The following is a 27,986-nucleotide window of genomic DNA, read 5'->3' as shown; positions in this document are numbered from 1 at the left end:
GGTACTTGTTTCTGAATGGTCACCATCAGAGCTGTCTCTTAAAAGCACTGCAGACAACAGCTGTGATCCTTACGTAACACAGAAAGTTGGGCTAGTTGGTACTTGTTTCTGAATGGTCACCATCAGAGCTGTCTCTTAAAAGCACTGCAGACAACAGCTGTGATCCTTACGTAACACAGAAAGTTGGGCTAGTTGGTACTTGTTTCTGAATGGTCACCATCAGAGCTATCTCTTAAAAGCACTGCAGACAACAGCTGTGATCCTTATGGTGAGCCGCCGCAGTGGCTCAGTGGTTATGGTGCTCGGCTGCTGACCCGAAAGACGCGGGTTCGAACCCGGCCGCGGCGGTGGAATTTCTTTGGAGGAGAAATTCTAGAGGCCCGTGTACTGTGCGATGTCAGTGCACGTTAAAGATCCCCAGGTGGTCGAAATTTCCGTAGCCCTCCACTACGGCGTCTCTCATAGCCTTAGTCGCTTTGGGACGTTAAACCCCATAAACCAACCTTACGGTGCACCCATGTTTTCAAAACTTTGCCCGCCATTGTTTCTCTCGTGCGGTGGTTGTGCCTTCATCCTCCATTTCTGCCTTTTTTTCCACCTAACTGCAGAGCTCCCCGTGACAGAGCACGTGACCCAAGAGCTTTATTTCAGACGGGCTCCTTCTCCCTCCAGATCTGAGAGAGCCGTAAATAGTTCCGGTGTTGTGTTTCACGCCAGGGAGCAGCGATGTAACGCTTCTCGCGTTGCGTCACCGTTGATGGACAGCTCAGAGAAAGGAGGGCGCGGTAAAATCAAGCCGGCGTGGCGTGGTGCCAGAAAATCGCGCAGCGAAGTCGGCTGATCGGCCGCGTGCCTTCGGTGACGTCGTTATTTGCAGGACGCGCTAGACACGCCCCGTTGCCCGCCTCTATGAGGCTGGAGACGCCAGCCGGCCGAGCTCTGTCTCCACCATCAGTGGCGAGTGTCGAGCGGAGAAGCGCTCGTTAGTGTCATGGGCGCAGGCGCCGCACAGTGGCATTTCAAGGTTGAGCTTTGGTATCCGGAAGAGCTGTCACGAACTGAATCCGAGCCACTGCTTTCGAGTGGCGTGAGGTGTGCACGGCATTAGAGATTTGTAGCCGCTAGTTGGTAAAAGCCATATCAGTTTTCAGAATTTAGAAAACGGGATTACCCTTGGCGCTGTGGCTCGACAAAATTTGGCTACATCGTGCCAGAATACACGAGCTTTCGAAAAGCATGCAGGCAAAGCAACTTTTCCAGTGCACGTAACTAGTAAAAAAAAAAAACAAATTTTGTCGAGCCACAGCGCCAAGGATAATCGCATTTTCTAAATTCTGAAAACTGATATGGCTGTTACTAACGAGCGGCTACAAATTTCTAATTGCAACTAGGCGCCTAACTGTAATAGTTAGAAAGCTAATTATTAAGAATTAGTTAACCAGCTTACTGGTTAAAACTACACTGGTTTTCTGGTGTCTGCGAACTCTGGTAATACTATGCAAAAAAAAGCCATATTTTTGTCCCAAAAGCCTATTATTGAGAATTACTGAAAATCTTCCCTGGAACACCCGGTATAGGTGTATAATGGCCAACATCACATATGCTCAACGAACGGAACATCCAGGCACTGACGGAGGTACAAAAGTTCCTTACGAGTAAGAGAGATCGATGACTTTGATACGCAAGAACGACCTACACGATGTATCATTTTGGCTTCGATAATTACACGAGTCAGTTTACATCTGTTTTTGGAAATAACAATGAAGAATTGATGGATGGGCTGACTAGTGAAAACTTAACCTGATTAGCCTTTATCTACACTGTTATCATCAGGCTTACATTTTTTGCAGTATGGCGAGGTGGGTTTGTTGAGCCCAGCATCCTCAGCTGCCGCTGATGCTGGGCTGATATGTGGAACACACAGGGAGCCGACCACTTTCCAAAGGTATTTATCGTGGGCCACGCACTCTGGAAGGAAGGCCGCAGGGGCAGTTCGAGACTTGCTGCATGCGCTACAGTTTGTTGTCTCTTATCGTTCTCTGTGCACATTGTCACGCAATTTTTGCCTTCTCTTCCCTTTCCCTGTTTTTTCCGATTACAGAACACTGCCTCGGCCGACCTGTCTGCGCCTTCCCTTTCAATAAATATATATATCTCTCTTGACAATACCTCGTCAGTGTCACCCCGGGAGAACGGCGTGCGGAGTACTGTGGACGCTGCTGTGCTTTTTTTATTTGGTCGCTCGGGATACTGAGGATAAATTGGAAGCTGGCATGTATCGATAGACTACCGCATTCTAGCGAAAAAGACATCATTTTTATTTAAAACGGAGCATTTATAACCTAGGAAAGGTAAAAAAAAAATGGCATAAGGAATGTCGCCATCCCCGGCCATTTTTGTAAGCAAACTGAGGTGCATTAAGACAGTTTTTTTGTTTGTTGTGCGAATCCCCGAGGTTAGGCTCTACTACCATTCAATTCCAAACGGTGATCACAGAGTACAACTTTATCGGCGCAATAAATGCCTCTTTTACTGCCGAACAAACATCAGCGTAGCCAGAAAGAGCCACAGAATCGATTTTCACCGCCAACAAAAGTTGGGTGGAGTCGTCCTCAGGGTTCCTTTAACGCCTGATATCGTCTTGTCCGGTCAAATAATTGCTCAGTGCAGTTGTGATGCCCGCGGCGACACGACACGATGCCGCCGTTGCTGAGCACTAAAAAAAAAATTGCTTGCAGGTCGGCCGTGGTTACTGACAGTCTTTGTCGGATGTGGCAAGATGAGGAGTAAGCCAAGCCTCTGTTACGAAGCGAACCACGTTTAGCTAGTTTAGCTGCCTTTTTTCGCGCTCCCCTGCGTGCTTAGTCGACTGCATACGTAAATGTGCATGCGACCGCACATGGGCCTGTTCAGGCTTTCTGTCCTTGCGGGCAGGTTTGGCGCTATGACTTGAGTTGGTGGGAGCAATTTACACACGCAGCGCAAACGTCTTTCAAACTGCTTAGAGTATACATGTGTATGCTATACAGCATACAGCGCTGTGTTTTGTCCCTTCCTTGTTTGGCTTCGAGCCGTCGCGCTGTTTTACAAGGACCATGTTTGACCAACTCGCCCACCAGTTCGTGTCATACAGCAAGCCTTCGAATCAACACTTGGGGGGGCCTACTAAACCACATTCTTAAATAAGAAAATGCGGCAGCATTTAGTTTGCCTGCTATGGTGTCTGCGATGAGTGTCTAATGTTCTCCTTGCGATTTTTCCGCCAATACTCCGGTCGAAACCGGTTCCATTGCCCTTTATGGTATGTACGAACAATCACGTTATAAAATGTTTGAGTACCTTTCATTGGATTATTATATGGGTTTACACTAATTCTACCCACTGATCCATTTTAATCTACCCACGAAACCACCTTAATCCATTTTCTGGGGGTGGTCCTACTTCCAAAATTTTTGGGATCCTTTAGAATTTTCGGGGGTGGGCCAACTTCAGAATTTTGGGGATCCTCAGATTTTCAAATTTGGCGGTGCCCTATGAATCGTCCACTCGCAAGTGTCTCTCGTCGTCTCACAAGTCGTCTCACAAGCCAGTGGGGCTTGTGAGACCCAGGTTGCTCTTCCCGAGCTCTTGTAATGCTCATGCGCTGCGCCACGACGTACAGGCGGCAATCGCAGTGAGTTAGGCAATGGTAGGCAGGTTGTGATGACGTCACAGTGTCACGTGACCTGTCTCGACCAATCAGGGAATTTCGTGGCGGGGAAGTCAGAAATTTTTAGTGAGACAACAAGCTAAATGTTATCGCATTAATAATTAAAAAAAATTATCTCCGTGAGTTTATTTCACCCAACTATTGTAGGGTCTGCTCGCGGGCAGGTCAAATCCCGCGCCGCTCACCGCGGGTAGCCTCGACCCCCTTCTTCCCGAGTGGTGGGGCGGGGGGAGCGAGGCTAGGAGGAAGCCTTCTTAAGGCGCGACCGCGAAGGCTGGCTCTCTCTCTCTTGGACCAGCCCTGCCAGAGGACCACCTGACCCCGCTGCCCCACGACGACGACCGGCCCCCCTGATGTGAGATTAAACCTTTTCGTACAAAGACCTGCCTCGAGTCACTGCCTGTGCGTCCCCGCGCAGAGGAATCGCCCACAAATAATGGCGCCCAGCGTGCGGCTTTAATTAACACCTTGTGGACGATTTCTCTGCCGATTTTGGGACGTGCAGCCAGACTCGTGGCAGGCCCTCTTTGTTCGGGGCCACGCCGGACCGATGGGGTTAAGGAGCGGGTCAGGCGGAATGTTCGCGGGGTAGCGACTTGTGTAGTGTTGTAAATTTGTTAGGGGTTTTGTGTTATTTATGTAGTTTTCGGGCGTTTTCTGTTGTGTATTTCCGTGTGTTTGTAGATAGATTGTTGTGTATATGAATGTTCTTGTTGCCGTGAGCAGTTAGCCGGTGCGGCCGGACAGTTAGCGCGAACTATGCCTCCCAAAAAGGATGTTTCAGCCACGGCTTTGGATGGCGGGGCAGCCGGTAGTGAGACGGCCGACGCGGCGGCCGTAATAGGGCAGGTGACTGAGATGTTTGCCGCATTAGCCCGTCAGCTCGGTTCGGTGGCTGGCGCCAGCCAGGCCGCAGCATCGGTAGCATCGGCGACAACATCGCGCCCGCGGATAAATATGGAGGTCCCCTCCTTTTCCGGGTACACGGACGCGAAATCAGTCAAATCAGTTGAGTGGGCAAGGGAGCAGCCATTGCGTCAGCATGGCTAACACGCATCTGTTCTTCGCACCCCAGGCGTTCCTGTCCCTGGCGACGTGTTGCCTGCTTGCTTCGCAGCCAGTCACACTTCATGAAGCTGGCTGTCTACCCGATGCCGATGCGACCGATCGCTGTTGCCACGCATGCGCCTACATCGCAGAACAATCTCCTGTCATCGTACCAGATATCAGGCTCTTCGCTACCACAGCGACACCGCAGCAGCCTGAACACTTAAAGGCCCTGCAGCCCGTCACCATCTTCAGTGGGCAAGGGAGCAGCCATTGCGCCAGCATGGCTAACACGCATCTGTTCTTCGCACCCCAGGCGTTCCTGTCCCTGGCGACGTGTTGCCTGCTTGCTTCGCAGCCAGTCACACTTCATGAAGCTGGCTGTCTACCCGATGCCGATGCGACCGATCGCTGTTGCCACGCATGCGCCTACATCGCAGAACAATCTCCTGTCATCGTACCAGATATCAGGCTCTTCGCTACCACAGCGACACCGCAGCAGCCTGAACACTTAAAGGCCCTGCAGCCCGTCACCATCTTCAGTGGGCAAGGGAGCAGCCATTGCGCCAGCATGGCTAACACGCATCTGTTCTTCGCACCCCAGGTGTGTAACCGGCACTCTCTTTTCGTTAAGAAAAACGATAACAGATTCCTTATTTCGCTCCCTTGCCCAAGGGTGATCTGTGCTGTTGCCCGCGATTGCTTTGACTCTGCATATCTGTTGCTATGCTGCGGCGACGTCGAGTCCAACCCTGGTCCCAACACACGTACCGCCTCTGCCTCTAATGATCCGGAACACGATTCTCAGCAAATGAATGAGATAATTAAATTACTTAAAGGCATTGACAAAAAAACGTCTGAACTCACGACTGGCCAAACTAAACTGAGTGCAGACGTTAACACAATCAAATCAAGCCAGGCAGTCCTCGAAACTAAGTTGGTTGACGTGTTCAACCGTTTGGAACTGATTGAAAGCAGATGCAAAACTCTGGAAACCCTAGAAATCGACGTCGCCGCAACTCAAGATACTGTCGAACAGCTGACTTCGCGACAGTATGAATTACAGGCTCGTATAGATGACCTTGAAGACCGTTCACGACGGAACAATTTAATCTTACGCGGTATACCCGACGCACGTGAAACCTGGGAACAGACTGAACAAAAAATTATTACTGCATTTTCAACTTCTTTAGGCACTGATTTTGATCAACCGGTCATTGAGCGCGCCCACAGGATAGGTACGTTTTCACATCAGAAATGTCGGCCTGTAGTTATCCGGTTCGGCTCATTTAAAGACCGTGGCAGAATACTAGCATGTCGAGCTAAACTTAAAACTAACAACATTTCTGTATCAGAGGATTTTTCGCCAGCAACCCGTAACGCGCGCCAGCAACTTACTAATTTCGCTAAAAGCCTGCCTCAGTCGCCAAAGTTCCAGCTTCGTTACAACAAACTCTACGTTAACAATAAGTGCTACATGTACGACAGCGTGACAAACAACATCGAACTGATAAAGGAATTTCCCACCGAAGTACCCGAAGAGGACACACCGCGGTCGCCTTCATCAAATGCCCAAAACACCGAAAACGCCCTGTAGCATCACGAGAGGGGACGTGGGCAGTCGTCGCCTTCACCACGCACATCTGTTCTTTTCGCTAACGTAAGAAGTATCGTAAACAAACGTGATGCATTTCATTCCGTAGCTGACACGTGTAACGCAGGTATTATTGCACTTACTGAAACATGGCTTCATTCTAACATTCGTAACACCGAAATTTTCCACAACTCATCCCGATACACTTTTTATCGCTGCGACCGCACGTCACGTCAGGGTGGTGGCGTATTACTTGCCATTTGTAAAACACTCCGGTCTTACGCTATTAACATCACAACAGATCTCGAGATTGTCTGGGCATGCGTGGAACTTGGACACTCAAAAATTGTTTTCGGGGTATGCTACCGTCCTCCCAGTCACTCTGCTAACTTCCTCGATGATCTGCACGATGCCATAAATGCTGTTTGCACACGACACCCCCTGGCGCCTGTTTTCTTACTTGGCGACTTCAATCTTCCTAACATATCTTGGTCTTTTGATACCCCAGTTCAGAACCCTTCTTCTAACTTAAGCACCGATTTCTTAAACCTTTGTTCCACTTTTTCCTTTGCCCAACTAGTCTCTCAACCGACAAGAATTACTAATACCACTGCAAACACGCTGGACTTAATACTGACTACCCATCCCGATATGGCCTCAGAAATCACTTACTTACCTGGTCTCAGCGACCATATATCGCTCTCATTTGACATTTGCATCGTTACTCCCCCAGCTGAGAAGATTTCTAAACACATCCGCGACTATAAAAAAGCTGATTTTCAGGCCATTAACAGGGAACTCGCCGAATTTCTCGATTATTATTGCAACGGGTTTGATGACCGCTCTGTCGATACTAACTGGAATCTATTCGTTACCAAAGTTAAAGAACTAACAGATACATACATACCATTACGGACAATCTGTTCCCACTCGAGAGCCCCGTGGTTCAACTCCTATCTTAAACGACTGTCCAATCGAAAAAAACGTTTTTACAGAGTTGCGAAAAGGTCTGGTAGTAACGCAAAATGGGAGGCGTACCGCGAAGCTAATGACGTTTACGTAACTGCACTTAAAAGCTCAAAAAATAATTTTCTTCACAATACACTTCCTAGCATTCTTTCCACTGATCCTAAAAAGTTCTGGCGCATTGTCAACCCCAGCCACAGCGATACCATTAACTTATTAGACGAGAACGGTCTTGCCATCCCAGATACAGAATGCCCAGCGGTACTGAACTCCACATTCTGTAATAACTTTGTTCATTGTACTAACACCCTTTTTCCACAAGCGCAGACTTACAACTACATAACTATGGATCCCATTTGCATCGAAGCTTGCGGTATTGAGAAGATTATTGAATCCCTTAAACCATGCTCCAGTCCAGGTACTGACTTAATCAACGCGAAATTTCTTAAGGGTTCTCAAACTTACTGTTCATTGCTGCTTTGCAAGATATTTCAACAGTCCCTCGACACCGGTGCTCTGCCTGCTGACTGGACGGTCGGGAAGGTGGTCCCAATCCATAAATCAGGTAACAAGAATTCACCCCTTAACTACCGTCCCATATCTTTGACAAGTATTCCATGTAAAGTATTGGAGCACATATTATACACAGGTATCGCGAACTTCCTGGAGTCAAATTCATTTTTTACAGACATGCAGCACGGTTTTCGTAAGCGACTGTCTTGCGAAACTCAGTTAGCATCATTTACGCATAAACTTAATCTCATCCTTGATCGCCGCTCAACAGCTGACTGCGTCTTCCTCGACTTCGCAAAAGCCTTCGAAAAGGTATGCCACAAATTACTACTTTTTAAGCTAAGCAAACTAAACCTTGATCCGAGGCTTTTTTCCTGGCTCGAATATTTCCTTTGCAACCGCACTCAGTTCGTAACTGCTAACAATGCCACCTCTCCATCAACCCCTGTCCATTCTGGAGTGCCACAGGGATCCGTCTTAGGCCCTCTTTTATTTCTTATTTACATTAATGACCTACCTTCTTGCGTAACCTCTAACATACACTTATTCGCTGATGACTGCGTAATTTTTCGCGAAATTAACGACACTAACGACGTATGCGCTCTACAGAATGATCTATCTGCTATATCTGCATGGTGCAACTTATGGTTAATGCAACTTAATTCTTCTAAATGCAAAGTTTTACGTGTCTCCCGCACATCATCTACTACAGGTGCATATTGTCTAAATAATACCATACTGGAGGCCGTCATGTCATATCGCTACCTCGGAGTTCATATATCTTCCACTCTAAATTGGTCGCTCCATATTAACGTCATAATTAACAACGCTAACAGCATGCTAGGCTACCTACGCCGGAATTTCTCCAATTCCCCTACCTCCCTAAAACTCATGTTATATAAAACCCTTGTCCGTAGTAAACTAGAATACGCATCTGCAATTTGGGACCCCAGTTATGCAAATTCAATTAATGCACTCGAGCTTGTACAAAATAACGCCTCCCGTTTCATCCTACTTAACTTCAATCGTACTGCAAGTGTCACCTCCATGAAAAATACGCTCAACCTCCCACCCTTAGCCTCCCGTCGAAAATTTTCACGGTTATGTTTATTTCATAAAATTTTTTACAACTGTCCCAATCTACGCGATGAATTGATATCTCCTCCGTCTTTCATCTCTCCACGGCTAGATCACGTTCACAAGGTCGGTATAACGTCGCACGAAACAAAAGCTTGTTCTCAGTCGTTCATTCCCCGTACATCAGCAGATTGGAACCACCTTCCCGGATCGACAGCCTGCATCCAAGACACCCTGCGCTTCCGTAACAATTTAGCTAACATTGTATACTAAGGCTCACAACAAATGTACTTATCATTCTCCATTTCCTTTGTTTACTTTAGTTTCCTTTGTTTGTTCTCTTACCTTGCACTTATATATTATGCTTACTTCTTTTACTGAATTGTATAACCAGGAACATGACGCTTGTATGTTGAATTTTTGTTTTTGTTCACTTTCTGTAATTTGTAACCACTCCCCTCTGAAATGCCTTTGGCCCTGAGGGTATCAATAATAAATAAATAAATAAACGAGTTTTTACTACAACTCGACGACTACCAGACGGCTCTGGGCGCCCCAGATGACGTGATGCTAGGGCAGGTCCTGCCTGTAGCACTCGTCGAGAGCGCGGCGCGATGGAGGCACTGCCAGCCGACTTTCCAGTCGATGGCGGACTTCAAAGACCGTTTCCGCGCCGAGTTCTTGCCGCCTGATTATGAGCGCCGGATGCTGGAGGAGCTCGCGTTGCGCACCCAACACCCAGCCGGCGCTTCGGCCGCCGAGCAGCCGCAATCCAGGCGGTCCAGGAGTCATCGGCCGCTTGTACAACGACGAGGAGCGGGCCGGCCTGTGCTCGCTCGGCGGCACACTTGTCGTGCACCGGCTCCGCCATGAGGCCGGTGCGTTGCATAACTGGCATACCGGCGGCTACAGCACCTTCCCCCGCTGCGCCACTGCAGAGGGGCAGCCTGGAGGAGGCGGCCCTCCGCATCCTCCAGTCCAGCGGCCCAGACCTGCTGTCCCCGGCGGCCGAGGAGCTTTGGAGGGCGCTGCCGGCAGGGCCCCCAGTGGAGCCAGGCGCCTCGCTCCCCCAGGCGGCTCGTGAGGAGCCCATCCAGCTAGCGGTGAGCGGCCCCCCGGCGAGCTCCCCTCCCCCCTGCGACGACTCCATGGATAACGACCCGGACCCGGAGGTCATCGAACGCCTACTGGCGGACCCCGGGACGGACGTTTGAGGGGGGGGGGGGAGATGTAGGGTCTGCTCGCGGGCAGGTCAAATCCCGCGCCGCTCACCGCGGGTAGCCTCGACCCCTTCTTCCCGAGTGGTGGGGCGGGGGGAGCGAGGCTAGGAGGAAGCCTTCTTAAGGCGCGACCGCGAAGGCTGGCTCTCTCTCTCTCTTGGACCAGCCCTGCCAGAGGACCACCTGACCCCGCTGCCCCACGACGACGACCGGCCCCCCCTGATGTGAGATTAAACCTTTTCGTACAAAGACCTGCCTCGAGTCACTGCCTGTGCGTCCCCGCGCAGAGGAATTGCCCACACTATATAACGGCTCTATCCCGTTTTTCCTCAACATCAAGTACCTCAGAATCTGAAATTCCAAACTACGCGTTCTGTTCTGGCATCTATAGGTGCCGTACCGAAAGCTCCAGCGCTTGTTAGGACATTTTTGGAAGGTACCAGCGGAAAAGAACGGAACGAACAAGAACTGATAAGCATGGCGCTGACCACGGGTGCGCTGACCACTTTGTGAACCCACTTCCGCTACTCAAGAAGAGTGATCAAGGAGGGCTTTTCGTTTAAAGTCATGCATGACATGGAACTCAATCGATTGGTTAATTACGGCAAGAAAGAATACTTGAAGTACTGCGCAACAGAGATGGGGGGGTACTGTTGGCCGGCCCCTCTTTATGTAGAGCGGCAGCGTTTTCCACTGTTGGAAATCATGGCGTATACTCGGTATGTATGATAAAACCTGAATGTTAGGCAAGTTGGCACTGAAACTTCGAAAACTGCGGACGGACGTCCTATGACCGGGCTATACACTTGACATTTGGGAGGAAAAACTGTTCAACTCGAAGTGAGGTAACGCAGATTGTGCAGGTGACACGCGCCGGAGCGGCTCTGGCTGGCCCTCCTGACGACGTCCTGAAGTGAGGGTGTTATCCAATGATGAAGGTCGCTCTCTCTCCGCCCACTTCAGTGATTTACTCTATCGCCTTACTGGCAGAAAAGGCGACTTCGCTGAACACTGACTCGCAGCCGCACCTTTGGACTGCTTCTCTCTCACACACTGGTTTTCGCCCTCAATCTTCTACATTGTGTTCCAAGTAACTTACCTGAGCCAAGGTTTAAAAATATACCGGTGTGCTTTGGGAGGGCGCATCTTGTGGGCTGATTTGTGGGCGCATCTCGTGGGCACGTGGGCGGACCCTTGGGGCAGCCCACGTGCACCATCTATTTCTAATGCATTATTCGCAGAAAAAAAGGGGGGGGGGGGGGCAGTATGGTTTTCCAATTATAAATTATCCGATCCTGGCGCGACTCAAATAGGGCCCTTCTCTTTCGTTTGAAATGCGATTCTTCCCGGCCTCTACACCACGAGATAGTTTCAGCAAAATTAATTCAAACTAGTCTTCTATCGAAAAACTTCCTTGCCGCAATGTATCCTGCCGCTGAAAGCATGCAGCTAAACTTACAAAGCATATATGGAGAGAACTGGCAGAAACCTTAAACGAATGGCATTTGTAGTTAATCGTTGGTGGGCTAGCCTTTGTTAAAAAACTAATTCCCGTGAAACCCTTGTCACTCGAGGCAATGCTTCGCTGCCGCTTGAGGTCCCAGTAAAAGCTGAAGGCTGCCGTCACTGTACCAAATTATATTCCTCTCTTGTCTACGCTGTTCTAAAGCTGTTCTTCATGTTCCAATTGGCAGATGTGACGTTCAAATATCTTTATCGCTGTTGGAGCTCACGAACAGGTCCACCATATTTGGAATAGCAATATAAAGGCAATGATTGTAATTCATAATGAAAGCAACAGTTCGTAAACACTTTCTTGATGCAACCTTGTTTTTATTGCTTATCGCTGTAATGAAATAGCTTTATCCCGCCACAAACAGGTTTCTTAATTCTCTTCACTGCAATAATATTCCTCCCCCTATAAAAAAGCTCTAAATATGCGGAACACTTTTGTGAAAAATCTTATTTCTACTCACCCTCGATAAAAAAAAAAAGATAATCTTAAAACGAAAAGTTATAAACTTAAAGCGTATTGTAGGTAACTAACTGGAGCAACTCGCAGTATTTTGCAACTTTAATTCATTAACATTTGAATTTAGGCCTAAACTTCCAATCACAAAGTTGTAGGGTGTCCTGAAAAACGGATAATTTAGACGTATTAGTGTTTTCCGCGTTGGAAAGAAAGCCAAGGAGATATGAAAATAAAAAAAATCGTGTTTCCGCGCGCTCGCGCGCAGTGATAGCCGTGCTCTCAAACGAGCAGCTCATGAACGAATTCCGCCCGCTAGTGAAGTGTCGAACAAAAACGCATGCACTGGTGACGAAAATCGTGCAGACCTGGATCACGCCCATTGCTCAGGGGTGGCGCCGTTGTATTTCCATTTGCAACAACCTACAGCGACAAGGGACGACAACTACGTGTACTCCGGGAAATCTCCCTTGAGCAGTGTCCGCTGTGTCAACGTGGGAGGCGGTCGTCGAGGGCGGCGTTCTGCGCTGCCTCGCGAAAACATAGCCCACATTCGAGCACAGCACGAACAGGCAGAACGAAACAGACAAGGTTCGCTAGCCTCCTTCCGTATTGTTTGTTTGTGCTGTGAAATAATATTTAATTCTTTCAGACGCTGCTCGCTATATATATTTTTGAAAAAATTCCGCCTAAATAATATGTGCAGTCCGAAAAAGCCAGTTAGTTCTGGAACGTGAAACAACCGTTAGTTTCCTGCATGCATGTACGCTATTATGCGTGAACTGTCACGATGGCGTGGAGTTTTTAACGCTGAAAACATCAGGGTTTGTCTAATAGCCTTCGAGAGATTCTGCAAGCATTTGTTTCTTGTTTCTTTTTTGTGTGTGTGTGTCGATAGACGTGCTGTCACGCTCACTGTCATGAGGAATTTTATTTTCGGTGTTCGCGCCGAAAAGCTATTTTCGCGGCCTGCGCGCTCTAAATATTAGGGGCAGTGACCCCCCCCCCCCCCCCCCCCCCTGACCCTGGCGTCCACTCAATTCAGCGAAGCAGCCACGCAGTCTTCGAAACGAGCTGCGTAGCCGCGGCCCAGCGTAGCGGCGCGCCTCCCTCCCCCGCTCCCGAGTCTGGCGCGCGGAGGTAGGAGGAGGCGCGATGATCGAACCACCTACAGCGGCCCACTTCGGCATCGATCCGTCCGCGCGTGCACTGCAAGCCGAGGAGCCGCACGTCAACGGAGACGGCCGCGCTCCATTATACGAGCTGGCGGCGGCGGCGGTGTATAGTGTCACACCCTGGCACTGCGACTACATAGAATATATGGACATCGCCGTCATCGGCTGCGGCTGGCTGTGTGGTGCGGCCGGTGCTGCGGTTTCTGATTGCCGTTTCCGGCCGTCTGGTCCGTTAATGCGAAAAAAAAAAAAAAGAAGTAGGCTGTGAACCCGCTAATCACGAAAGCGGCGAATTGGGAAACGGGCCGAGCGGCGGGAGTGGGGGCAAGAACTCGGCGAAGCCGATCAGGTCGCTTATAGCGCCGCAGCGCACTGTGCTGGTGCCGGTCTTAATATTCAGTCCAGCAGATTGCGCTCGAGCGCCTAAAATGTAGCGCGAAGTGAACGCGCCCTTCGTAGAAAGGACACAGAAAGGATGTGGGGTAAGGTGAACGCGCGTTCTTTAGTTCGAAGGAGCTGATAGGCGCGCCTCGGGACCGGTATTCTGCTAGGCGTCCAGACTGATAGCGATCGACAATGCGCATTTGCAGACAGTTAGGTAGCGGGAAAGAAGAGAACAGGAGAGAAAGAAGTTTGATTCTTCTCGGCGCAAGCAGTGTTTTCCGACACTAACTGCATTAGCAGAACGGAAAGATGAACACGACCGAGCCAAGAGCTGCGTGTTTTGTGGCGAGAAAAGTGCACTCGAGGTTGGCGAACGAGCGGACAGAAAATGCCGTATACGACATCAAAGGCTAGCAAAGCTGAAGCTATGTGTAATTAGATTCAGTGTGCTTGAGGAAGGAGCACAAAATACTTCGCGCGAGAGTCTACGACCAAGGTGCAGGTTGTGTGCGCCATTTCCACGTTCCATTTTTCCATTTTTCACGAAGCCGTCCAAGAAGACTGCTTCGCCGAAGTCAACATCGATGCAGGCTAACTTTCTGTCTAAAGATGGCGGAGGAGTTGGTGCAGTCGGAGCTGAGAGAGCCGTGTTCTTCGCGGGCACTAGAGCCCGGAGATGCACCATCTTTCAAGTGTCAGTCATTCCGTTAAGTTGATGTTTATAAGAACTGGCAGCCAATAAAGCAGTCTTTGTGGACCTACGATTGCTATAGCAGCTTATATGCGTGAATCGCGCGGGAGGAAATCGTGCGGTTGAGATCGTCTGCTAAAGTAGTAGAGATGAACGTACCATTATTGCAGCAAAAAAAAAACAAAACAAGCAAACTACTAACAGCGCGTTTTTAACTTGTTTTATTAACAATTTTTAAGAACATAGGAGTGCAATTATTCGTTAATTATTCGTAGTTCAATTTGTATGTCGCAAAGCGGCGCGTTTAGTAGACAAGTTCTAGTGTTCCTATACAGTGCACTAACACGTTCCAATATGTAGACATGTAGACGGCTTCCTACTAGACATATATATATAGGGTGTGCGTTCCAGTTCTCTAGACGTCCGACAAGACGTCTAGTGTGATATATATATATATGAAAGAAGCCGACAGCCATAGAAACCAAGGGGCACAGGGGATTTTTAATTTATTTATTTATTTATTTTGTGGTGTTGATCAATTTAGAATATTACTGAATATGTTATCGCTCAAAGCTAATTGATTAGAAAAGCAGAAGAAAAAACAACCACTGCCGCCGGTGGGATCCGAACCCACGACCTCCGAATTACGCGTCCGGTGCTCTACCTCTGAGCTACGGCGACGGCTGTCAAATCTTCTGCTTTCGGGGGTATTTATGTTTACAAGTAACCTAACCTTGAGAGTGTTCATCAGCGCCACCCACGTTCATCAGCGGCGGACGTAGAACGTCCTGAGTTACCGCAGGTGTGACGTAGAACGTCATCGAACGGAGAGGGTGGAAGCTGCGTGAGAACCCTCTTATGCTTCCCTATGGCGTCAAGGCTGCCAGAACCGAGTCCCTCGCTAAGCAATATATATATATATATATATATATATATAGCACAAAAAGATAAACGTACTTGGTTGCCAGAGGTGAAATGCGAAATTGAGAAACGCTTCATTAAGCGTTTATTAATTTCGCATATATATATATATATATATATATATATATATATATATATATAAGAAAGGGGATTTGAGGGGCTCGTTATAAATATGAAAGAAGCCAACAGCCACAGAAACCAAGGGGCACAGGGGATTTTTTTTAATTAATTTATTTATTTTGTGGTGTTGATCAATTTAGAATATTGCTGAATATGTTATCGCTTAAAGCTAATTGATTAGAAAAACAGAAGAAAAAACAACCACATGCCGCCGGTGGGATCCGAACCCACGACCTCCGAATTACGCGTCCGGTGCTCTACCTCTGAGCTACGGCGACGGCTGTCAAATCTTCTGTTTTCGGGGGTATTTATGTTTACATGTAACCTAACCTTGAGAGTGTTCATCAGCGCCACCCACGTTCATAAGCGGCGGACGTAGAACGTCCTGAGTTACCGCAAGTGTGACGTAGAACGTCATCGAACGGAGAGGGTGGAAGCTGCGTGAGAACCCTCTTATGCTTCCTATGGCGTCAAGGCTGCCAGAACCGAGGCCCTCGCTAAGCTATTAAGCAAACAAGAAAGGGGATTTGAGGGGCTCGTTATAAATATGAAAGAAGCCAACAGCCACAGAAACCAAGGGGCACAGGGGATTTTTTTTAATTTATTTATTTATTTTGTGGTGTTGATCAATTTAGAATATCGCTGAATATGTTATCGCTTAAAGCTAATTGATTAGAAAAACAGAAGAAAAAACAACCACATGCCGCCGGTGGGATCCGAACCCACGATCCCCGGATCCCACCGGCGGCATGTGGTTGTTTTTTCTTCTGTTTTTCTAATCAATTAGCTTTAAGCGATAACATATTCAGCAATATTCTAAATTGATCAACACCACAAAATAAATAAATAAATTAAAAAAAATCCCCTGTGCCCCTTGGTTTCTGTGGCTGTTGGCTTCTTATATATATATATATATATATATATATATGAAAGAAGCCAACATATATATATATATATATATATATATATATATATATATATATATATATATATATATAATGCCACATTCCTGGACATTCTCGTGGCGCCGTCTCTTGGCCGAACTGTCTCAACCGCCAGCCTGGCTAGCCTTAGCCATGGTGGCGGGCGGGGCTTCTTCGTCGTCTCTTCTTCGGGTTCCGCTCGGGAGTTCGCTGCTACCTGGCGCTGTTCAGTAAAACGTGACCTGGCTGTCCCGACTGTATAGCCGTGACATATTTGGTGGAGCCGGCTGGGTATCGTCCCATGTACACTGACTCTGAAGACACCTTTGAAGCCAGCCCTCAGTGCGTGGACACAACCCCCGTCCACAAAGCGAGCCGCCGCCTGCGAGGCCTACAGCCAGAGTTCAGCGGCCTGACAAAACCGGCAAGAGATATGACTTCAACCACAGCTAGCCAGACCAGTCAACATTTTGGAGCTGACACTCCCTTCGTACTTCACGCGCCCAGGTCACCGCCGACGTTCCACGGTGACAGGTTCGAGGATGTTGAAGACTGGTTGGCCAGTTTCGACCGTGTGGCAGCCTTCAACCAGTGGGACGGTGAGCGCAAGCTGAGGAACGTTTACTTCGCGCTAGAGGACTCGGCAAAGATCTGGTTCGAGAACCACGAGTCCTCTTTTGCCACCTGGGAGGTTTTTCGTCGCGAGCTGCTGGCGACATTCGGCAGCAGTGAACGAAAAGAGAAGGCGGAAGTCGCTCTGCACTCGAGATCGCAGCAGCCTAATGAGAGCGTCACCATGTTCGTTGAGGACATGATGCGCCTCTTCAGTCGAGCCGACCCTGCTATGGCCGAGGCAAAGAAAGTGCGGCACCTGATGCGGGGCGTTAAGGAGCAGCTGTTTGCTGGACTTGTCCGCGACCCTCCAAGGACAGTGGCCGATTTTACGAAGGAGGCAGTGAGCATGGAACGCTCCTTGCAGGAACGCGGTGCACAGTACGGCCGGCAGGCTAGTATGGCAGCCGCTCAAACCTGCACGCCTACGACGCTGCCTCCTGAAGATCTTCGAGACCTTGTAAGGAGCATCGTTCGCGAAGAACTCGCGAAACTCCGCTTCGAAGCTCCACAGGCCAGCGTCGCCGCCCTGTCGGACGTGGTACGGGATGAAATCCGTCGAGTGGTGCAGCCAGCACCAGTTGTTCCGGAGCCGCAGCCGCAACCCTACATCATGACCTACAGCGAGGCACTTCGACGGCCTGCGGCAGTGGCACAAGCTTTTTCACCTGTGCCGGCTGTGCAGTACCCACGTCCAACTGTGCCCACCACCGTGCCGCAGGAATTCCGGCCCGCCATGCGTAAAGCGGACATGTGGCGAACGCCGAGGAACCGGCCACTCTGCTACCACTGCGGTGAGCCCGGCCACATCCTGCGCCACTGCCCCTACCGTCGGATGGGTTTAAGGGGTTTCGCTTCAGACGCTCCTCGACCACGCTACGGCGAGCGGCCCCAGGAGATTGAACAATACCTGACGTCCAACGTGCAGGCTCAGACCGTGCCGCGACGCCAGTCTCGATCCCCATCGCCCAGGAGACTCTCTTCTCCCAGCCGCCCGTCGACCTCTGGCGAATTCAGAGGAAGGTCCCCACGGCGGGAAAACTGAAGACGGCGTCCTCTGGGGGTAGGGCCGCCGCAGCTAGAAAGAAACAAGAGCCTCCACTCGACGATCTGCAGCGACGACGAGACCAACGACCACCTGACCCGACGAGCCCACCGCCGACGAAGAGCCAGCAGTTGGCTTCTACGGAAATTCCAGTAACCGCCGATAACTGTGAAGTAACCGCACTGGTAGATACCGGCGCTGATTTTTCTGTGATAAGCAGCCGGCTAGCCACGACCCTTCGAAAGGTTTTGACACCTTGGACTGGGCCCCAGATCCGCACAGCCGGCGGCCATGTTGTGACGCCGACCGGCGTTTGCACCTTACGAATTCAGATCCGCGGCGTCACTTTCCCTGGCTGCTTTGCTGTGCTTCCTGAGTGTTCTAAAGACCTGATTCTCGGTCTGGATTTCCTACAGGAATATGGGGCTGTCATCGACTTTAAGGAGCTGATCGTCTCGTTTGCCGCACACCGTACTGTTGGCGACGAACCGCAGCAACGCAGGACTAAGTTGCGGGTCTGCGATGATAACGTGGTGATTCCGTCGAGAACCACCATGCTAGTAACTGTGGAGTGCGATGACAGCGCCGGCACTCATGGCATCGCTGAAGCCAACGTGTCACTACTCCTGGGTCGGCAAGTGTGTGTAGCTCGCGGGCTTATAGAACTGAACAATAAGCGAGCCGAACTACTGATAACAAATTTCGGTTGTGAACCCCAACGTTTAGCGGCCAACACAACGATTGCTTATTTTGAAGAACTCGGGGAATGTGCCGGAGAGTACGCGTTGACAGGGACTACGAAGTCCGTGGAATCAACGAATGCTCCGGTTAAACTCGACGTGAACCCGAATCTCCTGCCTAGTCAAAAACGCAACCTGCAGACTGTCGTTGACTCTTTCCAGGACTGTTTTGCGTCAACCTCCCGAGTTAGGCAAACGCCGATAACAAAACATCGAATTATCGTTGATGAAAGCCAGAGACCATTACGCCAGTCGCCGTACCGGATATCTTCAAAGGAACGGGATGCAATTCGAAGGCAAGTTCAAGAAATGCTCCGCGACGACGTGATCCAGCCATCGAAGAGCCCGTGGGCGTCGCCTGTGGTCCTAGTTGCAAAGAAAGATGGGACCCTCCGGTTTTGTGTTGATTACCGACGTCTGAACAAAGTCACTAAGAAAGACGTTTATCCTTTGCCGCGCATTGATGACTCCCTAGACCGTCTGCGCCACGCCAGATACTTTTCATCACTCGATTTACGCAGCGGCTACTGGCAGATAGAGGTGGACGAACGTGACCGGGAGAAGACCGCATTTATTACCCCGGACGGTTTGTACGAATTCAGGGTGCTCCCCTTCGGCCTATGCTCAGCTCCGGCAACTTTCCAACGGATGATGGACACTGTGCTTTCTGATCTCAAATGGCAGTCGTGTCTTGTGTACCTGGATGATGTTGTCATCTTCTCCGACACTTTCGAAGAACACCTCAGCCGCTTACGCGCTGTTTTCGAAGCTATCCGTTCAGCTGGTCTGTCCCTTAAGCCCGAGAAATGTCACTTCGCTTTCCAGGAGCTGAAGTTTTTGGGCCACATAGTGAGCGCCAAGGGCGTTAGTCCAGACCCTGACAAGACTGCCGCCGTCGCTTCTTTTCCCATTCCTGCTGACAAGCGAAGTGTGCGCCGTTTTCTGGGTCTCTGCGCCTACTATCGGCGCTTTGTGAAGAACTTCTCCCGAATAGCTGAGCCCCTTACTCGCCTTACCAAAGATAGCGAACCGTTCGTCTGGGGTCGGGAGCAACAACATGCCTTTGAAGAGCTACGCACGCGTCTTCAGAATACACCCATACTTGGGCACTTCGATGAGGCCGCTGACACAGAACTGCACACAGACGCCAGTAACGTTGGCCTTGGTGCGGTACTTGTACAGTGGCAGGATGGTGTCGAACGCGCAATCGCTTACGCAAGCCGCACGTTATCACGGTCTGAGGTGAACTATTCCACCACCGAAAAAGAATGTCTAGCTATTGTGTGGGCAGTAACGAAATTTCGACCCTATTTGTATGGCCGCCCTTTCCGAGTGGTGAGCGACCACCACTCGCTGTGTTGGTTGGCAAATCTCAAGGATCCCTCAGGGCGACTCGCACGCTGGAGCCTCCGACTGCAAGAATTTGATGTCACCATCGTGTATAAATCAGGGCAAAAGCACAGTGATGCAGACTGTTTGTCCCGTGCCCCACTTCCTGCCAGTCCCGTGGACCTCGATGACGATTCCCTTTTCCTTGGGGTCATTTCCGCGTCCACCCTGGCTCACCGCCAACGAGACGACATTGAATTACGGTCCCTGATTGACTATCTCGAAGGAAGCGCTCAGACTCCGCCCCGCATCTTTTCACGCGGCCTGTCATCATTCTGCTTACGGGAGGGTATCCTGTACAAAAAGAACTATAGGTCGACGGAGCCTGCCTATCTGCTCGTTATCCCTAATGCCTATATATATATATATATATATATATATATATATATATATATATATATATATATATATATATATATATATATATTGTCATGACCGAGATGTAAACCAGCCAAAGAGATATTAAGGCGCAGATTTCATCGACCGGGATGATCACGGTGGCGGCAACAGTAGCGGCAATTTCGAAAGGTCGTTTGACCCCCAAGATGGCCCCACTGGCTGCGAAGTTGCTTGTGGAGCTCTTCCCACGCTCGGCTCGGTGCCAACGACCTTCGAGAAGCAACCGACGACAGGGGAAGAAAGGGTGCCCCTCGTCTGAAAAAAACCCGGAACGAATCAGAGGAAGCCAGCGCACCTGCGGCTGCGACGTCATCATGCCACACCTGTGTTCGACTGACGCGAGCTGCCAACGGTATGGTTGCCTCGCAGTGCGACAGAGATGTGGACTTACGTTTCCTCCTCGCCAGTTCCCACGGGTAGACTCTACAACAGGTGTCTTCGTTGGCTGTGTTGTGTAGTGTCGATCTTTTGTGTCACGATGAATTGCCGCCTGGTGAAAGGGCGGAGCCTTGGGCTATTTAACCTGCGCCCAAAGTGAGCACGAACGCTCTGGGCCCTGGGTAAAAGGCTCATCCAGTCGTTCGACGTCATGAACTCTTAATTTTTGATTCCTTGCTCTTCTTTTGTAAATTTATGTAAATAAGTGTCTTAGTTTCTTGCCATTAAACCTGCTTGTTTTCGTATTCCCCAACCTTCGAAGCTTCAGACTGTCCCTCATCCCGGACGAGCCCCCTTGGTGATGCAACAACTGGCCACGCTACCTCGAGCCGTGATAATATACACCGGGTGTCCCAGCTAAATGTAACCAAACTTTTAAAAAAGGCGAAGTGTCCTAGTCCAGTGAAACCAACTCAGAGTTGTTCATAGTCGCGTGGCCTAGTCTTGAGTATTTTTTTCGGTCTTCAAAGTTAATTAGTTAGTTAAGTTTAATTCGCTAACTTTTTAATTATTAACTTCAGGAAGAAAGTGTCAATGCAAATGTTTTAGATCACCTCGAAAAACCGCTAGTAGTGCTGTTTCCGTCAAGTTACGATTTATGTAGCTTCATTTATTGGCCTTAAAAGAAAGTTGTCACGTGACCAGCTGCTCGCTCACTTCTCTGCCCAATGTGCACCCAAAGTCTCATCGAGGCTTGGCACGTTGAAGAGGCACAGTTGTCATGTGGAAGCTTTTTCTTATTGTGCAGGTTATGGTTAAAGGCCGGTAAAAAAACTACTTTACGTAAATATTACTTTGCTGCAAATGTCTCAGTAAGCTGTTTCTCAAAGCGATCTACAACTTTTCTATTGACACTTTGTTCCTCAAGTCAATAATTAAAAAGTTAGTTAATTAAGCTGAACTAATTATTCAACCATGGAGAACGAAAAAAATACTGCAGACTAGGTCACGCGACTCTAAACAACCCTCATTTGGTTTCAGACGGCTAGGACACCCCGTGTTTTTTAAAAGCTTGGTTACATTTAGCTGGGACACCTGGTATAATATAAACGCAGCCGTCACGCACGCCAGCTATAGCTGGCGTGCGTGACGGCTGCGTTTTCCGTGCTCCTGTAGCATATGGCGGAGCAAACTTGCGAAAATATCAAATCTAAGCACAGGATCACTAAGCCCGTGCTTAATATTGAGCTTTCCGCAAGTTTGCTTCATCCCAAAGCGCAGGAGCACAGAAAAAGCGGCCGTCACGCACGCCAGCTAAAGATTTGGCCGGCTGTACGTGACGAAGGACTTTTCTGAGAGGGTGCGTGAGATTATAATGAAGCCATGGCTCTTCCGAAAACAGAGATAGAAAAAGAGCATGTTAAGCTTCTTTTCGACAAGGTCCCGATTAACGGCCAGTTTTACACTTGGGACGAGCATAAGAATGATAAAGTACCCGTTATAAATCAAGTTCATAAGTCACAGCCACAATAGTATCACCCTATAAGACTACTGAATGGAAATTGTCAGAGTATAGCCAACAAAAGACTTGATCTTGAACACCTTGTCTCAGTATATATGAACCTGACCTAATTGCTCTTATAGAAACATAACTTCACAACGGCAGCTATGACAGCGAATTTTCACTACCCGGTTTTAATATTTATTGAAGGGATCGCAAAAATAGAGGAGGGGGAGTTGCACTGCTCTTTAAAAACAACCTGAAGATAGAGAGCCGCCGCGGTGGCTCAGCGGTTATGGTGCTCGGCTGCTGACCCGAAAGACGCGGGTTCGATCCCGGCCGCGGCGGCTGGAATTTCTTTGGAGGAGAAATTCTAGAGGCCCGTGTACTGTGCGATGTCAGTGCACGTTAAAGAACCCCAGGTGGTCGAAATTTCCGGAGCCCTCCACTACGGCGTCTCTCATAGCCTTAGTCGCTTTGGGACGTTAAACCCCATAAACTAAACTAAACTAAACTAAACTGAAGATAGAGAGAATGTGTGATGCATCCGGCGTTGAAGCCTCGTTCTGTAGAATGTACTAAGGTAATCACTCTGTTGTCATCGCTGTAGTATACAGGCCACCAGCTCTGAACTTCTAACATTAGAAAACCTAAAGAGCTATGTCGCGTCTAAAACAAACGACAATACCAAGCATATTAGCTGTGGAGGTTTCCACCTGCCTGGTATCAACTGGTCTTCTTTTTTATCAGTTGATAGCGACACCTCTAATAATGAGGAGCCTATTCGCTTTGATCTGCTTCAGTTGGTGAAAGAATATACACGTATCCAAGGAAATAGCAAATCAATCCCAGATCTCGTTTTTGTACGAAGTAACATTACCGGCAAAATGCAGTGCGAAGTTGTTGAGGAAATTTCCGACCATAAGAGTATATTCATTCAGCTCTTCTATATAAAGGACAAACAACCTGACCAAACAACCTGTGTGCCAGTCTTCTCTTTTTCCGATGATGTGTCTATCTTAGACAGGTTAGAGAGCAAAAAAAGCTTGCTTGCATGTATTGAACTCGTTCCATTCCTAACTAGGAAGGTAAATAGAATAAATCCTTGGAATACAAGAGAGATTATTCGCTTAAAAAGAAAAGCCAGCCGGCTTAAAAGCAGTTAAAAAAAAACACAAAGAAGTTTTATTTCGAGATAAACTTTCCGTTTATAGCAGAAAACTTAAAGCTAAAATGAAAGAGGAAAGGAATAGCTTTTACAATACGCGTTTAAGTAAGATGATAACCAAAGCCCCTGTCAAGTTCTGGAGATGTATCAATCCTACAATATCCTCCACAGACACCTTTATTATCAGTGGAAACTGCATCTCGGATTAGTCTAAAGCTGCCAGTGCTTTTAATGAGCAGTTCAAATCATTGTTTACTAACAATAATGGATCTACGCCTCCCTTTCATCAATTTGTATTGTTGCCTTCTATTGAGCACTTACTTATTACAGAGTCTGGTGTATTTAATCTCCTGCTTAATCTAGATGAGCGGAAAGCGCCCGGCCCAGATGACCTTCCAAATCTATTTTTAAAGAGATACGCTGAATGGTCGTCTAAGTTTTTGATACTTATCATAGGTTCCTTTCCACAGGTGTCTTGCCACATGACTGGAAAGTTGTCTAAAAATAAGATCACTTTTTAAGCGAGGTGAAAAACAGCTCATTCAAAATTATCGCCCCATTGCTCTGAAAAGCGCATGCTGTAAGTTGCTAGAGCATATGATTCATAAGTACATCTCAACTTTTTTGGATACCCACTCACTTTTGTTCCCTGCGCAATATGGCTTCAGACAAGGCTTCTCCACCATAACCTAGCTAGCAGAAACAGTTCATGATTTCGCCTCAGCTATTAATGACCGATGTCAGATTGATACAAAAGTTCTCGATTTCGCCAAAGCGTTCGATAAGATCTCGTGTAGTAATTTAATGATAAAACTATGGGCTATATTGAAAAATAAACTTCTTTGCGGCTGGATACAGTCCTACCTATCATCTAGACACCTTTAGCATACCGTGCACCGTGTTACCGTTGACGTTACCAGAGTACCAGGAGCCGGCCCACCGCCTGTGAGAACGCGCTGATTGGTCCCGATGCTTCTGACGCGCGCGCAGCTGCCGGTTGCCTGGCGCCGTCTGGCGCCATCAAGGATATTTGCGCATGCGCAGTGGCTGCGCGCGGACTCCCGGTACTCCGGTGCCGTATCGGTAGCACGGTACACGGCATGCTAAAGGTGTCTATTGTTGATGAACTCAAATGCAGAATCAGGCTCTACGCGGGCGACTGTATTTTATACAGTGTTATTAACTCAAAGGATGATCATCTAGACCTTAATATCAGAGAGACTATTGGAATAGTGTGACACATGGCAGATGTCTGTCAGTTACAAAACAAGTGGCACCATGTCGGTGACTAACAAAAATCAACCACTTACCTTTCAGTACTCAGCCAATGGTGATGTACTTGAGCATGTTACCGAGCACAAATATCTTGGATTATATTTTTGTAAGCAATCTCCACTGGGATCGCCATATCACATTTATTTCACACAATGCAATGGGGCAAGCTGCATTATCTAAAACATTCTCCGATAGGCTTCCGGCAACAGAAAGTTTTGGCATATAAATTTGTTGTATTTTCAATCATTCAATATGCAAATGTTATTTGGGATCCGTTTACTGGCATAAATTCTCATAAATTAGAAAGAGACCAAACAAGGCCGCTTGATTTATCTTTAATACGTTCAGCGTAACGTATGTTTCTAACCTAGAAAGAATATTTCGCGTGGGCTTCTTGTTTAGTATACTAAAGGGTCATTTGCAGATGATTACAAATATATTGCACTTTGGTCTGGTTACCCCACTAGAAATAGGCATAACTTCCGTGTTATTGCAAGAACGATGTGTTTAAATATTCCTTCTTTCCGCGTACTGTGGTAGAGAGGAATTAATGAACTCGATGAATCTGTTGTATCCTTGAATGATTTTGACGAATTTGTTGCCTAGAGTGTGGCATGATTTGTTGTAGTAAACTGTTTTTACGGTCATGTTAGTCACAGAGTTGTACGAATGTTTGTTTGAACTGTTGTAACTGTTGGTTTCATTTTTTTTTTGCTGTTGTGTTACGATGTAAATCGATATATATATATATATATATATATATATATATATATATATATATATATATATATATATATATATATATATATATATATATCGATTTGTTTTAGTTTCGCAAAACTATCTGCTAATGGATGCGGAATCAATTTCTCTTCTATACAACGCCGACATTAAAAAAGTCACAGTGTAGGCTTCAATCGCTGTCCAATTTTTTCATTTATATTCCCCTTTTTGTGTTTCGCTAAATATACTCTTCGAGCGGCGACAAGGGTGATATGTCGCAACTGTGTGGCGCGTGGCGGCCGGGGCGGGGCACAGCAGTCAGTCGGATGGGCGCCCCTATCTGCCGGACGCAGGCGACGACGCCAGGCCGCTTCCCGTGCGGGTAGGGTTTTGCGGTTCCGCGGCTGCATACGGGCTGAAACGTATCTTCTCTCGCATTGTCTGTCGACAATAGATTTTGCTGGCCATTCTACCATATACTCAACTTGGCCAACGCCTCTTGGCGCGCCCTGCCGCTGGAAACGTGTTGTGTCTGGCGTCCGGGCTGCTGAGTTGGGATGAACGATAAAAAATGGCTGAGGCTTAACTTGGTTAAGCCTGGAGAATGCGAAGCATCATCGTGTCGCGTAATTTGGAGGCGCACAACCACAGCGACGGCGCGAGGTGGGCCCCCGTTTCTCCACTGTCGTGACGTCATCGTGTCACGTGGTGTGACGTCATGTATCACGTGATTTGGAGGCGCACAACCACAGCGACGGCGCGAGGTGGGCCCCCGTTTCTCCACTGTCGTGACGTCATCGTGTCACGTGGTGTGACGTCATGTATCACGTGATTTGGAGGCGCACAACCACAGCGACGGCGCGAGGTGGGCCCCCGTTTCTCCACTGTCGTGACGTCATCGTGTCACGTGGTGTGACGTCATGTATCACGTGATTTGGAGGCGCACAACCACAGCGACGGCGCGAGGTGGGCCCCCGTTTCTCCACTGTCGTGACGTCATCGTGTCACGTGGTGTGACGTCATGTATCACGTGATTTGGAGGCGCACAACCACAGCGACGGCGCGAGGTGGGCCCCCGTTTCTGCACTGTCGTGACGTCATCGTGTCACGTGGTGTGACGTCATGTATCACGTGATTTGGAGGCGCATAACCACGGTGAAGGGCTGAAGTGGTAGCTAAAGTAGTATGCTTCGCATAAAAGCGTATGCACTCTAAACAGAAAGAAGTAAAAAGGGAATAATCTGTCCTCTAGCGCACCCCCTTTTATAGAAGGCAGTGGGCTAGAGGACAGATTGTTCTCTTTTTACTCCCATATAGGCGTATTCGTGTTTGGAGGGTATTGTCTGTATGAGAGTTGGCCACCAGTTGGCATACAAGCGACAAGGCGGCCACTAAAAGCTAAAATATGGAGTTATATTTGCACTTGTTTCCCTCGCTGCCTGCGGTGTGCGGGGGGAGGGAGGGGGGGTGCGGGCCCCATGCTCATATCTGCCTACTGGATTTTGAAACAAACGCGTCGGCATGCGCAACCTGCGCCCGTCATCCGCCATTCGCTAGTCGCTGGGAGCGAAACAACGGCGCGTGAGTTGTCGCCTTGCCAAGTTTGGTGATAATGCCGGCCAGTACGCGACCCGACACTTCTGTGCCGTGGATGGCGCCAAAGGTGGCCCGTTACGACGGGCGCGGCATATGTCACACATTGTAGAGGTTGAAGCAATGTGCATGAGAACATGCGAGCGCGCGCCGATGAGTGCCGATCGCTATCGCTGTTTTATTGGAAATTGGTGGCACGCCATGTCCCAAGGACGGCGGAGAGTGACTTAAATTTTGCGAACAGTTGCAGTATAAAGAAAAGAGCTTTCAGTTTTTTTAAACTGCACTAACACCAAACGACCACTTTGGCATGCATATATAGTTTGGATACCGGCTTCTAAGGCAGACAGGACGCAAACACGTACATCCAAAGTTCAAAAGAAGCGCGCGATCGGCCCGCACCGGTGCGCTGAGGTGTATTCTTTCGTATTGATTCCACCTGCACATCCCGCGCGCTCCCTTCTTTCCATTCGCCTTGGCATGCAGTACAGCATGCGAATTTCGATGTCGGGCAGCATATATTCACACATTCCTCCGCCCCACTCAGTGAAGGGGCAGACCTGATTTCTAACATGTGACCCTCATTGCAATGTTTGAATACAGCAAACAAAGAGCGCTGATGCAGTGTATGGAGCGAGACAGTTGCTGAGACTTTCCTTTCATCTCAACCAATTTATCATTTACAACGTGGCGCTTCGCAGTGTCGGATCGATGGCCGCTGTAGGGAATGGCAACAGTTTACGAAGGAACCGTTCCTTCACCTGTTGTAATTTCCTATACTTCGGCCACCAACTCGACACTGCGCAGCGCCACGTTGTAAATGATAAATTGGTTGAGATGAAAGTCTCAGTAGC

The 27,986-nt window shown here is 48.6% G+C and overlaps 1 protein-coding gene across 2 annotated transcripts in view; it reads left to right on the top strand.

The window, feature by feature from the left end:
• Positions 1-2,822: 2,822 nt before the first annotated feature.
• Positions 2,823-27,986, top strand: part of LOC149352261 (uncharacterized) — a 79,648-nt gene continuing 54,484 nt past the window's right edge. The window contains exons 1-3 of one of the 2 annotated variants that reach the window (XM_089581417.1): positions 4,002-4,064; positions 4,785-5,360; positions 9,845-10,349. In XM_089581417.1, coding sequence (XP_089437543.1) covers positions 5,040-5,360; positions 9,845-10,120 — 597 coding nt within the window. In that variant the 5' untranslated portion in view covers positions 4,002-4,064; positions 4,785-5,039 and the 3' untranslated portion in view covers positions 10,121-10,349. Of the gene's footprint in view, positions 4,065-4,784; positions 5,361-9,844; positions 10,350-27,986 lie in introns of those variants that run through there. The other variant, XM_089581419.1, reaches the window with a different exon arrangement.

Source organism: Amblyomma mixtum, chromosome 3 (genome assembly GCF_055824585.1).
Source record: "Amblyomma mixtum isolate Tamu chromosome 3, ASM5582458v1, whole genome shotgun sequence".
Lineage (NCBI taxonomy): Eukaryota > Metazoa > Arthropoda > Arachnida > Ixodida > Ixodidae > Amblyomma > Amblyomma mixtum.
This window is presented reverse-complemented; position numbering and strand designations above follow the sequence as displayed.